Source organism: Dama dama, chromosome 16, assembly GCF_033118175.1.
Source record: "Dama dama isolate Ldn47 chromosome 16, ASM3311817v1, whole genome shotgun sequence".
NCBI classification, from domain to species: Eukaryota; Metazoa; Chordata; class Mammalia; order Artiodactyla; family Cervidae; genus Dama; species Dama dama.
The window spans coordinates 6,419,936-6,436,585 of record NC_083696.1 but is presented as its reverse complement, the minus strand read 5'-3'; the positions used below and the strand labels follow the sequence as shown (position 1 = coordinate 6,436,585).

Genomic DNA, 16,650 nt, shown 5'->3' with positions numbered 1-16,650 from the left:
GCTGCCTGCAGAATCTAAAGTCTGGACTGCTTAGGTGAGACGACAGCAGGGATTTCTAAGGGAACAAGATGACCACACACCTGGACACTAAGAGATGCCTACAGGGAGAGATGTGCTGTAGCAGTTTAGAACCATCCACGTGGTGGCCGGGGGGTGGGGAGAAAAATCACTCGGAAGGTCACACCCAGTTGTGAGCTTATAATTGTTTAAACCTGTCTTTGAAACTCTAAGAAACAGTTCAAGGCTTCTGTGATATGAGTGGCTTGTTTACAGCTTAAATTAGAGCATTCCATTTTTAATACAAGTGACAATGGTGGTGCCAGACAGAATCTAGGAAGTACCTACACGGAAGCCTCAACTCTGCCTCGAGCAGAGAAATCTATTTCAGGAAACTTACTGGCACCAAGATGAGAGTATCCAAATATACCCCCTGAGATAACAGATAGATGGATAAAAACAGAGAGATGGAGTAAGACTGCCCGGCTTATATTTCATCTTTGATAGCTCTGTCCACTTGACTGTCTCTCTCCTGCATCTTGGCAACCAGCAAAATCTCCCTTCATTTCACAGGCAGAAACAATCATCATGTCATCAGACACAAAAGCAGAAGGCCCTCTAAATACCATCAAGTTCAGAGATGCTTCATACCTGCCCCGTCTGTCACCACTCCCATCTGCTAAAGTCAGGCCTCATGAGTCAACCCTAACAATCTTCCCAGCTGAGTCAGTCTGTAGCATCAGAAATCTTCCAAGCCTAACATCCAAGGCAGCCCCAGCCCATTGGTCTGAGTTGGCACCTAAGAGGTCTTCTCTAATTTAGTCCAACCTCTCAGGCAGATGGATGCACCGAAGCCCAGGGAGGACTTTGAAGACAGGGGTTGGAGTTGCTGTTTGGCTTATGGTCCCCCGACCCCATTCCATGCTCATCTCTCTGCTTTGTGATCCTGTTTCCTCATCGTAGATGACTAAGCCAGAGGCCAGCTCCTAACTCATGCCAGACCAATAAGATTCCTTCTCTAGAATTCTTCAAACTGCAGCTCAAGGAAGAGAAGCATTCACTCTGGTGGTAAGAACATGAGAGCCTTAGAAACTCATGGTTATCACAACCCAACCATGGGAGTGGGAGGGGGGAGGAACGAAGCCATCATGGAATGATGCAGAGAGGAAAGACAGAATCCTAATGCCACGTAATCCACTCAACTCCCCTCATCCCTCTGGCCAAGCTGATCTTTCACCCTTCACATGGCAGCCTTCCAACACAATTGCCATTAAGCTAATTTGAATTAGGTTTCCTTCTCCTGGAGCCAAAAACATCTGACTAATAAAGAGCAGGAAGGCTTTCCATGCAGCATGGGGGTAGGGGGGCAACATGGTGGCATGCTGGATAGAGTCAAGGTCTTGAGATCAGAAGCTTTGTGTTCAAACTCCACTCACTCTCTTACCAGTGGTTCTACTTAAGATCTTAGAACATCAGCTTCTTAATCTGTAAAGTGGGGGAAGGGGGGAATAAAAATATCCTTGACTTTAGAAGATGACTGCAAGGATCACATGTAAGATGCTATATGAAAGCCTCTGCCCAGTCAAGTGAGGCCAAAATGCTGCTTATGCATGTCTTCAGTGTGGAATCAGGACTGAAACCCAGGCATCTTGACTCTCAGCCCAGCCAGCTTCCCCCCCGCCCAAAAAAAATCATACTTTTATGTGTCTTTTTCCCTTTTCTCTCTTTCTTCACTGAAAGATCTGTGGTCCCATTTTAACGTTAGAAGTCCCATTTGAAAAGTGTTTAACTTCTAATGCAGATATAACAAGTCGTTTCTCAGTTTCACTGTATCTGCAAAGCCTCCTATAATTCAACATCAAATATTTATTATTACATTTATTAAACTTTTAATAATTTAGCATCTCCTGCATGTAAGAGAGAAGCTTAGCTAACTGGTTCCCCTTTATCCAACCTGGGTCACTTCAATATTTATATTCCAAAGTCTCCATTTGAGTTTCATTTAGCGGAGGCTGCGCCATGGGCCGTCCACCCCAGCTGACAGTCGATGTCTGCTCCATCCTCCCCAGTGGCAAAGACTAACAGAAATCTGGGGCTGGATGGTGTTTGAGGAGATTTACCGAGGCTGGGCAGAAACACATCCTAATAGACTTCACTTTTATTATGATCACTAAACTAAAATGGGGGAAAATATACGACTCTGGGCTCACTGGCTGAGTGACAGCCAGTGAGGCTGGGAAGAGATGCTGGTAGAGAGCAGATCCATGAAGCTCTTCATGTTGATGCTTCTCAGAGGAGCTTCATACTCCTAAAGACGGGAGGGAGGAGGTGGTACAGGGCAAATTCCAACATCCAAATCCCATGAGTCCATCTGTGAGTGCTAAACAGATGCCCTATTGCCCCCAAAGTCTCCCCTGACCCTGTCTCATATTTCACCTTCCACTTGAATGGAACAGGCCTCCACACGCACTCAGCGGATTCAATGGTCAACAAAGATGAGGCCAGGCGGTCCAATGCATGGATCCCTCAGTCCCACAGAGAACCTGCTGCATCAATGGGCTGGTGGTGCACAAGTCTGATGCGGACCCAGAAATCCACGCTTGTGGCAGTGGTTCTGAGTGTGTCTGTGCTCAGTCGTGTCCAACTCGTTGCAACTCATGGCTCCTCTGTCCACGGGATTTCCCTGGCAAGAGTACTGGAGTGGGTTGCTATTTCCTCCTCCAGGGGATCTTAGCCAACATTTACTGAGCACTCACCCTACAACTTGAGTTCAAATTCTGATTCTGCCACACACTGCCTGTAACCTGTTGGGTAAATGATTTAAACTTCTTGTGCCTTGGTTTCCTCCTCTATAAATGGTAGTAACTCCATCACTGAGTCATTGTGGCGAAATCAGAACTAATGCACCTAAAGTTTAGACAGGACCTGATCCAAAAGAAACGCTCAATACATGTGAGCCATGATTATTTATGATAGTGGTGCTAAGAGTTTAAGTGTGGTATCTCATTCAATTGGCAAAAACACCCAAAGACACAATAGCAATTATCATTCCCATTTGCAGTTAGGAAACCGCGGCTCACAAAGCATAAATACATTGCCCGAGGTCAGCTGGTAAGTGGTGGAGATGGAATCAGAACTCAGGGAGTTTGATTCCAGAGCCTTCACTATTCCCCCTGCCCAAATCTCCCTTCTTCCGTGTTTCAAGCAGGTAAGTGAGCTACCTATTGAAGTTCTTGTGCACTTTGGGAAAATAATGTCTACATGAATAACTGGTGTGAAGGGAAAAGTCTCAGCACACACTCACCTGGGTGCTGAAACTGTCTAACAAGGGCTGCAGAAGCCCAGCCCTGTTTAAGCATCTCCCTGGGAAGGGAAGTATGGTTCTTGGTTGCCTACCATGCACACACACACACACACACACACACACACACACATCATTTGCAAAATCTGTTGAAGTTGTAAGGAAGGTAAAGGCAAGAAATGTGAATTCCACTTCTTGAGTATCTTTATCCATTATCAGCCATAGTACATACACGAGGAGACTGAGGCACAGAGAGGTTATACAACTTGTCCACAGTCACACAGCCAGTAAGTGGCAGAACCAGGACTGTCCGAAGACTCTGAGTTAAGACTCCATGCTCCTCCTCTCTGGACCTGAGGAGAGGGCACTTGGGGTATCAGACCACACAAGGCCTGCATCAAGGGCTCTGCTCACCCGAGGCTCTGCTCACCCGAGGCTCTGCTGCCCCAGGCCTTCCTATCCAGGTGCCACAGGGTAAGACACCACCTGCCCTGGGGGAGCCTCATCGCTGCCCACCCCCCACACCCTGCTGCCCCGCCACTCTGATCCCTCGCCTCTGCTGGGGATGCCTTCGGTGACCAGGAGGAAAGCAGGGGCCCTTCTGCATCTGCTTCCAGGCCACAAACTACATCTTTCATCACCTTAACCCAACTGGGTCAGATGATTACTTCCTTATGTGTACTATAGTGCTGTCTAGAACTTCCCGCCCATGGAATACCAGTTACACATTAGGGTGTTGTACTAGTTACCCTATGTACATTACGTAAGCCTAACAACAGCCCTCTGAGGGAAACACACAGTCTCTACCTTCTAGATTCAGACATGGAAGTTGGAAGAGGTGAACTGACTTGACCCAGGAAGTTCAGGGAGCAATTCTGGTGTCAAGATTCGTAGCCAAATCTGCAGGATTCTGAGAAACACTCACTTTCCCACACCCGCTTCTCTTTCTGGTCTTCACATTTCCAGAGCCAGCCCAGTGTCTACCACACAGGGAAGAATCTAGACTGCTTTTGCTGAGGATTTCACCTTAGAATGGATGGCCCATGTTTCTAGAACACACTGTACCTGACCAGGTGTACCATACCAACCCCAGAAGAGCACCTGCTGGGGTGCTGGAGAGGTGAATACTCTCTCCTTTCCCGTAAAGGAGGCTGAGCACTGAAACATTGATGCTTTCGAATTTTGGTGCTGGAGAAGACTCTTGGGAGTCCCTTGGACGGCAAGGAGATCGAACCAGCCAACCCTAAAGGAAATCAACCCTGAATACTCACTGGAAGGACTGATGCTGAAGCTGACGCGCCAATACTTTGGCCACCCGATGCTAGGAAAGAGTGAGGACAAGAGGAGAAGGGGGCTACAGAGGATGAGATGGTTGGGTGGCATCACCGATCATCAATGGACATGAGTTTGAGTGAACTCCAGGAGACAGTGAAGGATAGCGGAGCCGGGTGCGCTGCAGTTCACAGGGTCACAAAGAGTCGGACATGACTTAGCAACTGAACAACAGCAAGTGCCCCCAGAATCTCTGCCGGCTGTCTGAGCCAGGCACCCAGAGCTGAGGAAAGAGGAGGAGAGGGAGAAGGCAGAGTGGGGTTCTGTGCCTTCTCTTCTCACTGCATCCTCTGCCACATGCCCCTTGGCACTATCTACCAGACACAGCGACCTGGAGCCTGGAAGCTCCCACATCAGGCATGCCACTTCAAGACCCCATCTCTTGTCTACAGATCTGTGGGTTTTGCCTTTTTCATTGTTGTTGTTCAACATCCATTTGCTGCCTGTCCTGACTCCCCTCATCCTACCTGCAACCTCAATCCACATGTTAAAGGTCCTCCATCATTGCTGGTTTGAGAGTGGGTCAGTGACCCGGGTGTGGCTAATTTTAGTCGTTTATTTGAAATATTAGTGTTAATGTTAGTTGCTTAGTCATGTCCGACTCTTTGCGACTACATGGACTGTAGCCCACCAGGGTCCTCCGTCTATGGAATTCTCCAGGCAAGAATACTGGAGTGGGTTGCCATTCCCTTCTCCAGGGTGTCTTCCCAACCCAGGGATTGAACCTGGGTCTCCTGCATTGCAACCAGATTCTTTACCATCTAAGCCATCAGGGAAGCCTAAATTTTGCCAAATGTGACAAACAGAAGCATCATAGCCTAAAGGCGAGGAGCATGGAGTCATGATTCAGATAGTCAGGACTCAAATCCTGGCTCTGCCACTTCTTGACTGTGTGACTATGGGCAAGTTACACAGCCTCTCTGTGCCTCAGTTTCCTCATCTAGTTAATGAGGGTAAAGATGAAATGAGCTCATGCCAGCAAATACTTGGTCTAGTGCCACACAAAGGGAGCTCTCAGCACTGTCACTCAGCGCTGGGACTTTTGCTTAAATCACAGGGAGACAGGGCATCTCTCTGCTCTGTCAATGCCTGACTGAGGCTGTAAGCCTGGAGTTGTTGGTGAGAGTGTGCCCGGCAACAATGTTAATGCAGAGGAAGACAGAGATGAGGGGTGGAGAGAGACAGAAACGCTGAGTCCAAGCAACATTATAGAGCCTATAAGTCCTGCGGGACTCAAAGCCGTTGCCATCCTAGAATTTTCAAGTGTTTCCATCCTTCGTTTTTTATGGAAGCCAGATGAGCCTGAGCTTGCTTTGCTGCCAGGATGCAAATATCAGTGGACACTAGAACCACCTGAGGAGTAGTTAAACCAGATCACTGCTTAAACAAGATTACAGGGCCCACCTCCAAAACATCTGATTCAGGTCTTGATTGATGTAAGCATTTCCTACGGTTGCTGGAACAAATCGCCACAAATCGGGATGGCTTAAAACTACCAGAACTCTGAAATCAGTATCACTAGGCCAAAGCCAAGGTCATGGCAAGGCTGCGCCACGCCCCAACCCCTGGCCCCCGTGAGGTCCTGGAGGAGAAGATGCCCTGGGCCTCTCCCAGCTCCTGGCGGCCCCCGGCCCCCGTGAGGTCCTGGAGGAGAAGATGCCCTGGGCCTCTCCTGGCTCCTGGCGGCCCCCAGCCCCCGTGAGGTCCTGGAGGAGAAGATGCCCTGGGCCTCTCCCAGCTCCTGGCGGCCTCCGGCCCCCGTGAGGTCCTGGAGGAGAAGATGCCCTGGGCCTCTCCCGGCTCCTGGCGGCCCCCGGCCCCCGTGAGGTCCTGGAGGAGAAGATGCCCTGGGCCTCTCCCAGCTCCTGGCGGCTCCCAGCACTCCCTGTTGCGGTCGTGTCATTCCAGTCCCAGACTCGCTCTTCACATTGCCATCTCCTCTGTGTGAGCTACATTTCCTTCCACTTCCCTCCTAGAAGGGCACTTGTAATGGTATTTGAGGCCCATCCAGATAATCCAGGATAATCAACCTTCTTTAAGATTCTTAACTAAATCCCATCTGCAAAGACCATTTCTTTTTCCCAAATAAGGGAACATTTACAGGTTCTAGGGATTAGAAACTGATCCTGTCGAGAGTCACTGCCAGTCTACCACAGATGGAGTCAGAGAACCTGTCTTTCTAACAAGTTGGCAGGTGATGCTGAGGATACTGGTCCAGGGACCACACTCTGAGAACCAGTGGCCCTGTGACATCCTGCTAAGACTTGGTAGTTTGACTCAGAGGCCCTCTCCTCCATGAAGTGTTTCCTTTAACTCCCCGGTGAGTTAAACCACCTCTTTCCTTGGGTCCTTTCTCTGCCCTGAAATTTTCCTCTAACTTCTTCAACAGTCACAAAGTAGAACATGTCTTGTTTGCAGTTTTGTCCCATTTAACGCACCCAGATCTCTGTCTTAACATTTCTCTATCTTCGATACTTAGCCTGGCACGTGGTGAGTGGAAGTGAAGGTGTTAATCACTCAGTCGTGCCTGACTTTATAGCTCCATGGACTGTAGCCTATCAGGATCCTCTGTCCATAGGATTCTCCAGGCAAGAATACTGGAGTGGGTAGCCATTCCCTTCTCCAGGGGATCTTCCCGATCCAGGGATCGAACCCAGGTCTCCTGCATTACAGGTGGATTCTTAACTGTCTGAGCCACCTAGGAAGCCCAGAAACATCTAGCCCATCTCCCCATCAGGGAATCAAACCCTGGCCTCCCACACGACAGAAGGGGATACTCACCACTATACTAATGAGGAGGCACAAGGTAGGTGTTAAATAAATTTTTAGTGCTTGAAAAAAATTTTTTTTTTTAGTGCTTGAAATTGAGAGGTCAAAAGAACAAGGAACTCTTCGAAATTCTATCGAGAACCAATTCAATGTGAAAATTGTCACCAAGTGAGCGATGCTGGCTTGCATTCTAATGTCCCATTATTCTTTCAATGTTGTACGGGAATTAACAGTATTTCACCATTTCATTTTCATTGACTTGAGATCATAGAAAAATCACTGAGGGGCTCCAAAAGCTGGCCTTTGTGGATGATTATTATTCCAACCATAATAGCAACTCTTGCGTCTCTCTCTTCTAAGAAGAATCAGCTCTCAGTGAAACTATGAAGAAGGCCCACTGTGTAGCAATAAGTGTTGTTTGCCATGCTTCTCTCGCCATGAGTATCTTTTATTTCATCTCTCAAATCAAGTTTCTTATTCAGCGCTCCTTGCTGCACCATGCAATCCCTGAAAGCCGAGGTGGCCCTTATTCATCACTGTATTCCTATGGCGCCTGGCACAGTGCCTGGCACACAGGAGGGGACCAGATAAGGTTTTCAGAATTGAAAGGAAATCTGCACGCAATTTAACTCGAGTTCGCTTCTCCACCTTTGTAGCTGACATCATTAGTGTCTCGAATGCTAAAACTCTCATTCCCAGCAGCTTCCTGCTGGAACAGGCCGGAGAATGGGCACTGTCCAGGGGAGAGATCTTTTCTTTGGCCCTTCAGCCCTTCAGACTTGAAAGCCATCCCTCCCACCTTAAATTCCACACAGCCGGATCCTGTGCACAATTCAAGGTTAACTGCCAATGTTTCTCTCCTGCACATCCTTTTCTAATTCCTTTAGTCAGGAATTTTTTCCTTCATTTCCAATCCCAAGGCACTCTGTGTACACAACTTCAATTATTCTGCAAATACCCCATATCCATAAAGCCACGGGACCTACCATACTAAACAAGATTTTAGATATTCATTTAAATCTTCCTCAAGTCCCATGACAAAGGGGTTAATGCAAATTCTCAATACCAAGACCTTATTGATTTTAAGATGCACCATAGATTAGATGAAGCCTTTCAGCAAAAGAAAGAGAAAGAATTAAAGAGAATAGGAATACACTATACTATGCCACAATAACAACAAACATAAGACCTAATGCTTCTAGAGAGTTCACCATGTGCCAAACTCAGTGCTTTACAAGGATGGTGAATGCAAGATTCTTGCTCCTTGGAAGGAAAGCTATGACAACCTTAGACAGTGTATTAAAAAGCAGAGACATCACTTTGCCAACAAAGGTCCATATAATCAAAGCTATGGCTTTCCCAGAAGTCAGGTACAGATGTGAGAGTTGGACCATAAAGAAGGCTGAGTGCTGAAGAACTGATGTTTTCGAACTGTGGTGTTGGAGCAGACTCTTGAGAGTCCCTTGGACTGCAAGGAGATCAAACCAGCCAGTCCTAAAGCAAATAACCCTGAATGTTCTTTGGAAGGACTGATGTTGAAGGTGAGACTCCAATACTCTGGTGGCCATCTGATGCAAAGAGCCAACTCACTGGAAAAGATCCTGATGCTGGGAAAGATTGAGGGCAGGAGATAAAGGGGATGACAGAGGATGAGATGGTTGGATGGCATCACTGACTCAATGAACATGAGTTTGAGCAAACTCTGGGAGGTAGTGAAGGACAGAGAAGCCTGGCATGCTGCTGTCCATGGGGTTTGCAAAGAGTCAGACACAACTGAACAACTGAACAACAACATGCCTTTAAATTCTCACCACTCTCTTATCTAGCACAGATCGTCTTCTATCTGTGTTATCCACAGGGCCACCAGAGCTTCAGATAAGCTCTTGCAGCAAGCAAGTGGTAGACCTGGGACTGGAACTCAGGCAGTTCAACTGGGCTCTACAGTCTACGCTTTTTGAAGAATGAACCACCTTACATAACAGACTTTATGTTTAATCAAAATATGCCATACATAGAGAAAAATGTGCAAATTATATCTATACAGATAGATGAAATTTTACAGAATGAAAACACCCATATAACCACCTCCCAGATCAAGAGATCAAATATTACCAGCATACTTCCCTTAAGTCACTATGCCCTCCATCACCCCATGGTAATCCCTATTTTATTTCTAATATCATAGTTTAGTCTTTACTGTTTTTGATCTTTATTTAACCATACGTATTCATTTGTGTCTGGCTTCTGCAATTCAGCCTTATATTTGTGAAATTCATCAGTGGTTATGTGTGTAAGGGTTGTATTCCTTAATATTCAGCATTAATAATATTGCATTGTTTTGTTTTATCTATATTTGTTGTTGTTGCTATTGACAGGCATCTGCATTTTCCCCGTAGCTTTTTGGCAGTACAAATGAATAATACTATTACTATTCTTGAATGTATTATTTGTGGTCTTCTCAGGTGATTCTAGTGGTAAAGAACCAGGCTGCCAATGCAGGAGATGAAAGAGATGCAGGTTCAATCCCTGGGTTGGGAAGATCCCCTGGAAGAGGTCATGGCAACCCACTCCAGCATTCTTGCCTGGGGAATCCCATGGACAGAGGAGCCTGGAGGGCTACAGTCCACAGGATCGCAAAGAGCCAGACAGAACTGAAGCACCATAGCACATGCATATACACACACACACACACACACACACATCTATAGGATAAGTAGATGCTCAGCTTTAATAGATACAGCCCTGTAGATTTACATGGTGGTCACACTAACTTACACCCCCACTATAAAAGTATGGGAGTTCCAGTTTTTCTATATCCTTACCAACATTTGTCATCATCAATTTTTTTGCATTTAGACACCCAGATGAGTTGAGCCTGTACTTTTTGAGTCTAACTTGCTCTGTCTCTCCTAGTGTGAGATTCCATAAATTCATGTCTGTCCATAAATGCATATCTGTCCATAAATTCCATAAATTCACATAAATTCAACTCTGTCATGGATTTAAAACCAAAACAAAACAAAAATCAAATAGGAAAACAGCTTTAAATTTTCCCTCCCAATCCTATCCAAATGCTTATCTTGTCCTTCCTCGCTCTGCTTTTTTCCTTTAATCTCACAGTTGTGATTCTGTGGCATATTATTGGCTATCTATAATTATGATCTATTATTTATTAATTTCTAACATAGCATATGACTGAAACTTATTAATTCTTTAAACGCCTATGATATGCTTGCTTGGGCAATGTCATGTCAAACAAGGTTCATTAGTGAAGCTTGGAAAACTCAACCTACAGAGCACAGATTCTTTTAAGTGGTACTGATTATAATCTTTCATCCACCCTTGCAATGAAACTGATGGCACGTGAGAAGAAAGAGGAAGGTGAGACTTAAAAGGCTGTCTGCAATTGCAAGCCACCCAGACAAAGACACGTGAGCACCCCAAACAAGATAATAATTTAGTGACCTAATCAAACCAACATTCTTCAAATGTTTGAAGTATATTTTGAACATTCTTCAAAGGCTTGAGAAGGAGGACCCAAAACTGCAAAACAGTATCCTTTCTCCCATCTGAACAATTCTGATCTGGTCCCAACTTGACCCAGGCACACCCTCTGTGTAACCAGGCACAGTGTTCTTAGCAGTTCAGAAACACCTAATTGCTATCGGTTCATGCCCTTTGAAGGTCTCACCCCCTGCAACTTACTACAGTATTCCTTTCAATTACATATAAAATTTTCCCTGAAATAAATTCTAGTCTATACTTTTCTCAATTTTGTTTTAGTATTTCCAAATATGTTTTAAAGTCCTTGGAAGTTGATATTCTGGTCCTCTCCATGTCTGGCTTGCTGTTGAATGTAATAATTCAAATTGAAGGAGAAAAGGCAACTGAATTATCCTACAGACCATGGTCACTCTCAGCAGTATGACACAGCATGCAAACTGCCTGACTCTGCCTTCCCCACCATGACCAGTTTCTACTTGAACTCTGTTGTCAGAAGAATTGAATGCATCTAAAATCGATAAGCCACAGTTAGAACTGGACATGAAACAACAGACTGGTTCCAAATAGGAAAAGGAGTACGTCAAGGCTGTATATTGTCACCCTGCTTTTTTAACTTATATGCAGAGTACATCATGAGAAACGTTGGGCTGGAAGAAGCACAAGCTGGAATCAAGATTGCCGGGAGAAATATCAATAACCTCAGATATGCAGATGACACCACCCTTATGGCAGAAAGTGAAGAGGAACTAAAAAGCCTCTTGATGAAAGTGAAAGAGGAGAGTGAAAAAGCTGGCTTAAAGCTTAACATTCAGAAAACTAAGATCGTGGCATCTGGTCCCATCACCTCATGGGAAATAGATGGGGAAACCGTGTCAGACTTTATTTTGGGGGACTCCAAAGTCACTGCAGATGGTGACTGCAGCCATGAAATTAAAAGATGCTTACTCCTTGGAAGGAAAGTTATTACCAACCTAGACAGCATATTAAAAAGCAGAGACATTACTTTGCCAACAAAGGTCTGTCTGGTCAAGGCTATGGTTTTTCCATTGGTCATGTATGGATGTGAGAGTTGGACTGTGAAGAAAGCTGAGTGCCGAAAAATTGATGCTTTTGAACTATGGTGTTGGACAAGACTCTTGAGAGTCCCTTGGACCACAAGGAGATCCAACCAGTCCATCCTAAAGGAGATCAGTCCTGGGTGTTCATTGGAAGGACTGATGCTGAAGCTGAAACTCCAATACTTTGGCCACCTGATGTGAAGAGCTGACTCACTGGAAAAGACCCTGATGCTGGGAAAGACTGAGGGCAGGAGGAGAAGGGGACGACAGAGGATGAGATGGTTATATGGCATCATGGACTCAACGGACATGAGTCTGAGCAAACTTGGTGAGACAGTGAAGTACAGGAAAGCCTGGCGTGCTGCAATCCGTGGGCTCATAGCGTCGGACACGACTGGACAGGAACAACAGTTTCAATGAAAGAGTTGAGAGTACGGGTTCAGGAGGTGAGGAGATGGTAGGCTGAAGTCTGGCTTCACCACTTCCTAGTGAAGGCATCACCTATATACCTCAGACTTTAAATTTGTAAAAATAACAATAGCATCATTTTGGGGGCTGATGTAGGAATATAATGAGATAATGCTAGTAAAGTGTTTAGGAATGATCAGTGGAGATGAGTTATTATTACTACTATATACTGTGAGATAGGCACTATTACTATCCTCATTTTGCAAAGAGATGGAAAGTTAGCAAGTTGAATTTGACCAGGATCATATAGCTCATCCATGGTAGAGAAGGGATTCCAAGTCAGACTTGGTCAACTCCAGAATGAGTGTTGAACCATCAGCCAGTCCGACATCTATAGCTTCAGTGAAGCTACAGATTCAACGTCAACAGTACAGAACTCTGAGGAAGTCTGGTAGAGACCTTTCAGTTGATTTGAGACAAGGTCACAAGGCCTCTTCAAGAAGAATCCTTCAACCAGATGTTCTTTTCTCCATTTTTAAAATATGTAATACTGAGTAACCTTAGCACTGAAGGTTTACTGAAGACCTACTCATGCTTTACTGAAGTTACCCTGACCTCAACTCTAACAAAAATGGAAACCATGATAATTCGCCATGAATCAATTTGTATGTACATGAAACCATCTTAGTTTTTAGTAATTATCACTTCATTTTCTAAGTGTTATCCCTTTAATTTTCTATCTTTTAAAAATTACTTCTTTGGAGAAACACCAATAAAAAATGATGTTGTGTCCATCTCTTCATGAAAGGCTGAGAAGGTGAGTCTCCCTATGAAGATGCCACAGACATCGATAGCATCTTAACTGAAAAGACAGCTGTGCAGTGGTAGAATAACAACCACTGAAGTACGGGGCCGTGCCTCCACATTCCAGCTCAGGAGCTCATAGACTGTGTACAGACCAGTTCCAAAAGCAAAGTCACAGTCCATTTTTTGCAACATTTAAATGCTAGAATTCTTCAACTAATCAAATCAGGAGGTGGGGGCTGGGGATTAAAACCTGCACTAGAAAGCTCCAGAATAGTGCTAGATTCAAATCTAAGATCACCTGTATAATTAAATCAATAAACATTTAGTAGATGTCCAATATGGACTGGGAATTAAAAAGCTAAATAAGTTATTTTCTTTGACCTTGAGGGATTCACTACATAATAGCACAGAATGATATGTAAGCAACTAATTAGAACACAGTAGAGTAAGTCTATAATGAAATTAACTACAAGGTACAAAATGTGGAAAGAAAGATGTAGTCTCCATCATTTCATGAGTAAAGAGCAAATTCATTTGACCTGGACATTTCTATCCTATTGATTAGCCCAAAGTCTGTTTCTAGCATCAGAGTCAAAAGAGAAAGTACTTCATCTTCCAATATTTTACCTTCACAACTTTTCAATATACTATTAAGTAATGGTCTTTCATAAGAGAAGACCATTAAAGATCCCAGAATGAGCTAGATAATGTGTTAACCTCTTTCATGTTTTATATAAGCCCCAAAGGAAAGTAATAATGTTGAAATACAAAGGCACCAATGCCCACCATGGAGGTCAATTTCAGGAGTGCGGAGCATGGCATACTGGATATGTTTCTTATATACCAACTGGGCAGCTGCCTGCTTTAACAACATAAAGAGCACTTTTCCACAGGAGTTCTGAGATCCTGAAAGCGAGGGCCTCCCAGGGCTCTAAGAAGCCCGTGGTATGGGTGCTGGAGATGACTTCCCTACCTGACATCTGCGGGGTCTTCTGTGACGAGCACGTCAGTCTTGCAGCTGGCCAGTGGGTTGATGGACAGCTCCACAGGTGGGACCACGAAGCTTTTGCTGACAGGAAGCCAGAGTCCTTGGCCCAAGCTGAAAGTAGACCTGCAATGTAAGAGTTTCCATTGGGGGACTCCCTGGGAAGCAGAGAAAAAAAACAGGAAAAGGGGGCCCCTCCTCCCATTCCTTCTAGAACCTTCTATAACTTCCCCACCCAACTGAGTCGCCTGCATGCTTCAAGGCTTGATGTTGGCCAACTTCACCCAGACATGGATGGTCATTTTCTCTGTTAATCATTTAGCTCATGCATTACTCTATATTGCTAGTCATGTTTTCCTGAGTTTAGCTCCTGATTCCTAACTAGCAGTGGGCTTTGTGAAGATAGGGACTATTTCAGCTCTGCTTTCCCAAGCAGGCCTGATAGCCAGCAGAAGGACCTAAAGTGACTGCTAAGCTGGCAGGGGCAGTCTGCACAAAGGTGAAGAGTATGGACTCTGAATCAATTTCAACCAAAATTTGATTCCCAGTTCTGCCACTTAATTTGCTGTATGTCTTCATCAGTTTAAGTATTGAAGTTTTCACACAAGATTTCATGGTAGCAGCAGGAAGAGATTCTATGGCTAGAGAATATTTTTAAACCACTGGACTAGATAATCAGTAATGTCTCCTCCAGTTCAAGTATCTGAATCTATTAAGTCTAGATGCCAGACGAATGGAAATCAGATTCCCATAGCAACCTGGACCATTGCATCCGAGAAATGCACAGGTTCAATTAACTAAGGATGTATAACCACACCTCCCCATCAGACGGTTCTCCAAGCCCCAGTATCATACCCCAACAGAACTGTCAACTCACCTGAGGATCTTTTCAGGGGCTTGCTCCCCTGTCACCAGATCGTAGCCCCTCTCCAGTGTCGTGTATGGCCAGGGACTGCGGGAAAAAATTGAGAAAGGGAAAGAAAAAGAGATAAGAGATGGTATTAGTTAGAAGCAGACGCGATTCATATGGGGACACTGCTGAAGAACAGCTACAAATTATCAAATTTTGCAGAGGTAATCACTGGGTAAGTCTATTTACATTATACCAGTCTCTGTTTCACGGAAGGACTCAGCATTTCAAAGTCCTCTTTGTCCCTTTTGGAGTTTTTGTATAAAACATGTGATTCTTCTTCTTCATGAGTCCACTCAAGAGAGTGTTCTTTGATTACTTATGGTTTTGGAGGGTGGGCTACACTTAGCATTTGTTCTCTAGAAGATTCGCCATCGGTCAGGTACCTCTAACACTAAAATGGGATTCAGTGGGAAATAGGATTCACTTTCCCAGGAACACAACCACTGCCAAGGAAGTGTCGTCTATGGGGAGCAGCCGGGGCCCCCACTGTCCCTGTCTTGCCTGACGTCCTTCGCTACTCACCCTTCACTCTGCCCCCAGTCACTGCGCACGCACAGGTGTCTGTGAACCGGGTCAGGGGCGTAGCCTTCGTGACAGCTGCACTCTCCTGTAAGCCAAAAAGGAAAGGATCTTGTGAAATACCGCCTGCGCCGAACGGTCTTCTTTCCTGGTGTCCTTGTTTTCTTGGAAAAAAGTGAGCTGCCTCATTTTAGCAAAGGCCGTGGAATGAGAATGTTCTTAGCCCACCTGCCCCTGCGGTTAGCAGAGTTCATTCATTGTTCATGCACTCACTCACTCACTCAGCAAGCCCTGGTCACCCTCCCTGCCGAGCTCTCTGCTCAGCACTGGGGATGCAGAGGTCAAAGGTGCAACCCAGGTGCTGAAGGAGCTCATGACTTAATGAGACAGACAGTGAGCTGGTGGCTACACACGGACGTCCTGTTTTCAAATATTTAAATTATGATAAAGTACTCTTGTGCTAAAAGTGTAATCAGAAAATTGAATTCTCTCCACCTGAATGAACAATTCACGTTCATTTATAAGCCCCAAATCAAATGCCACCTCTTCCAAATATAATACCTCTGATTTCCTTTTGTGGAAAAATTGTTTCCATCTATCATCTCCAGACTTTATTTTGTTTTGTTGTTGTTGGTCTTATTGGTTTTACTTGCCTCTTTCCCCTCCCCTCATTTTCCTTCTTGTCCCCTTCCCTTCCATCTACCAAACCATCCATCCATCCAATGTATCCATGTGTTGTCATTTTCTGGCCATGCCTTATATGTGGTCGAACACATCCTCACTAGCATCCGAGGCTGCCTTAAGTATAGTTTCTCATTGGCCAAGTACATTCTGGGTGCACATGTCCTGTTTCCTGATGTATCTTCAGAGTTCATTTCTGGAAGAGTCCTGCCTTCCTGCTACTATCGGTCTTGCTTCACTGCTCACTCCTTAAGGTTGGGGGGAAATTTTTGATTCAATCAGTTGTTAGATTTTCCTAAGACGTAGTTGTAGAATGTTCCCAGATGCTTTACCAAAAATAGATTCTATTAAAAAAAGCTTGTGAAATACTGTACCC

The 16,650-nt window shown here is 45.0% G+C and overlaps 1 protein-coding gene across 3 annotated transcripts in view; it reads right to left on the bottom strand.

Moving 5' to 3' along the window:
* The window catches only part of ASTN2 (astrotactin 2), a 988,998-nt gene that overhangs the window by 507,717 nt on the left and 464,631 nt on the right, over positions 1-16,650 (bottom strand). For 2 of the 3 annotated variants that reach the window (XM_061163301.1, XM_061163303.1), the window contains 3 exons: positions 15,597-15,681; positions 15,039-15,113; positions 14,150-14,287 (listed from right to left, as the gene is read on the bottom strand). In XM_061163301.1, the coding sequence (XP_061019284.1) occupies positions 14,150-14,287; positions 15,039-15,113; positions 15,597-15,681 (298 nt within the window). The remainder of the gene's footprint in view (positions 1-14,149; positions 14,288-15,038; positions 15,114-15,596; positions 15,682-16,650) is intronic. The other variant, XM_061163302.1, reaches the window with a different exon arrangement.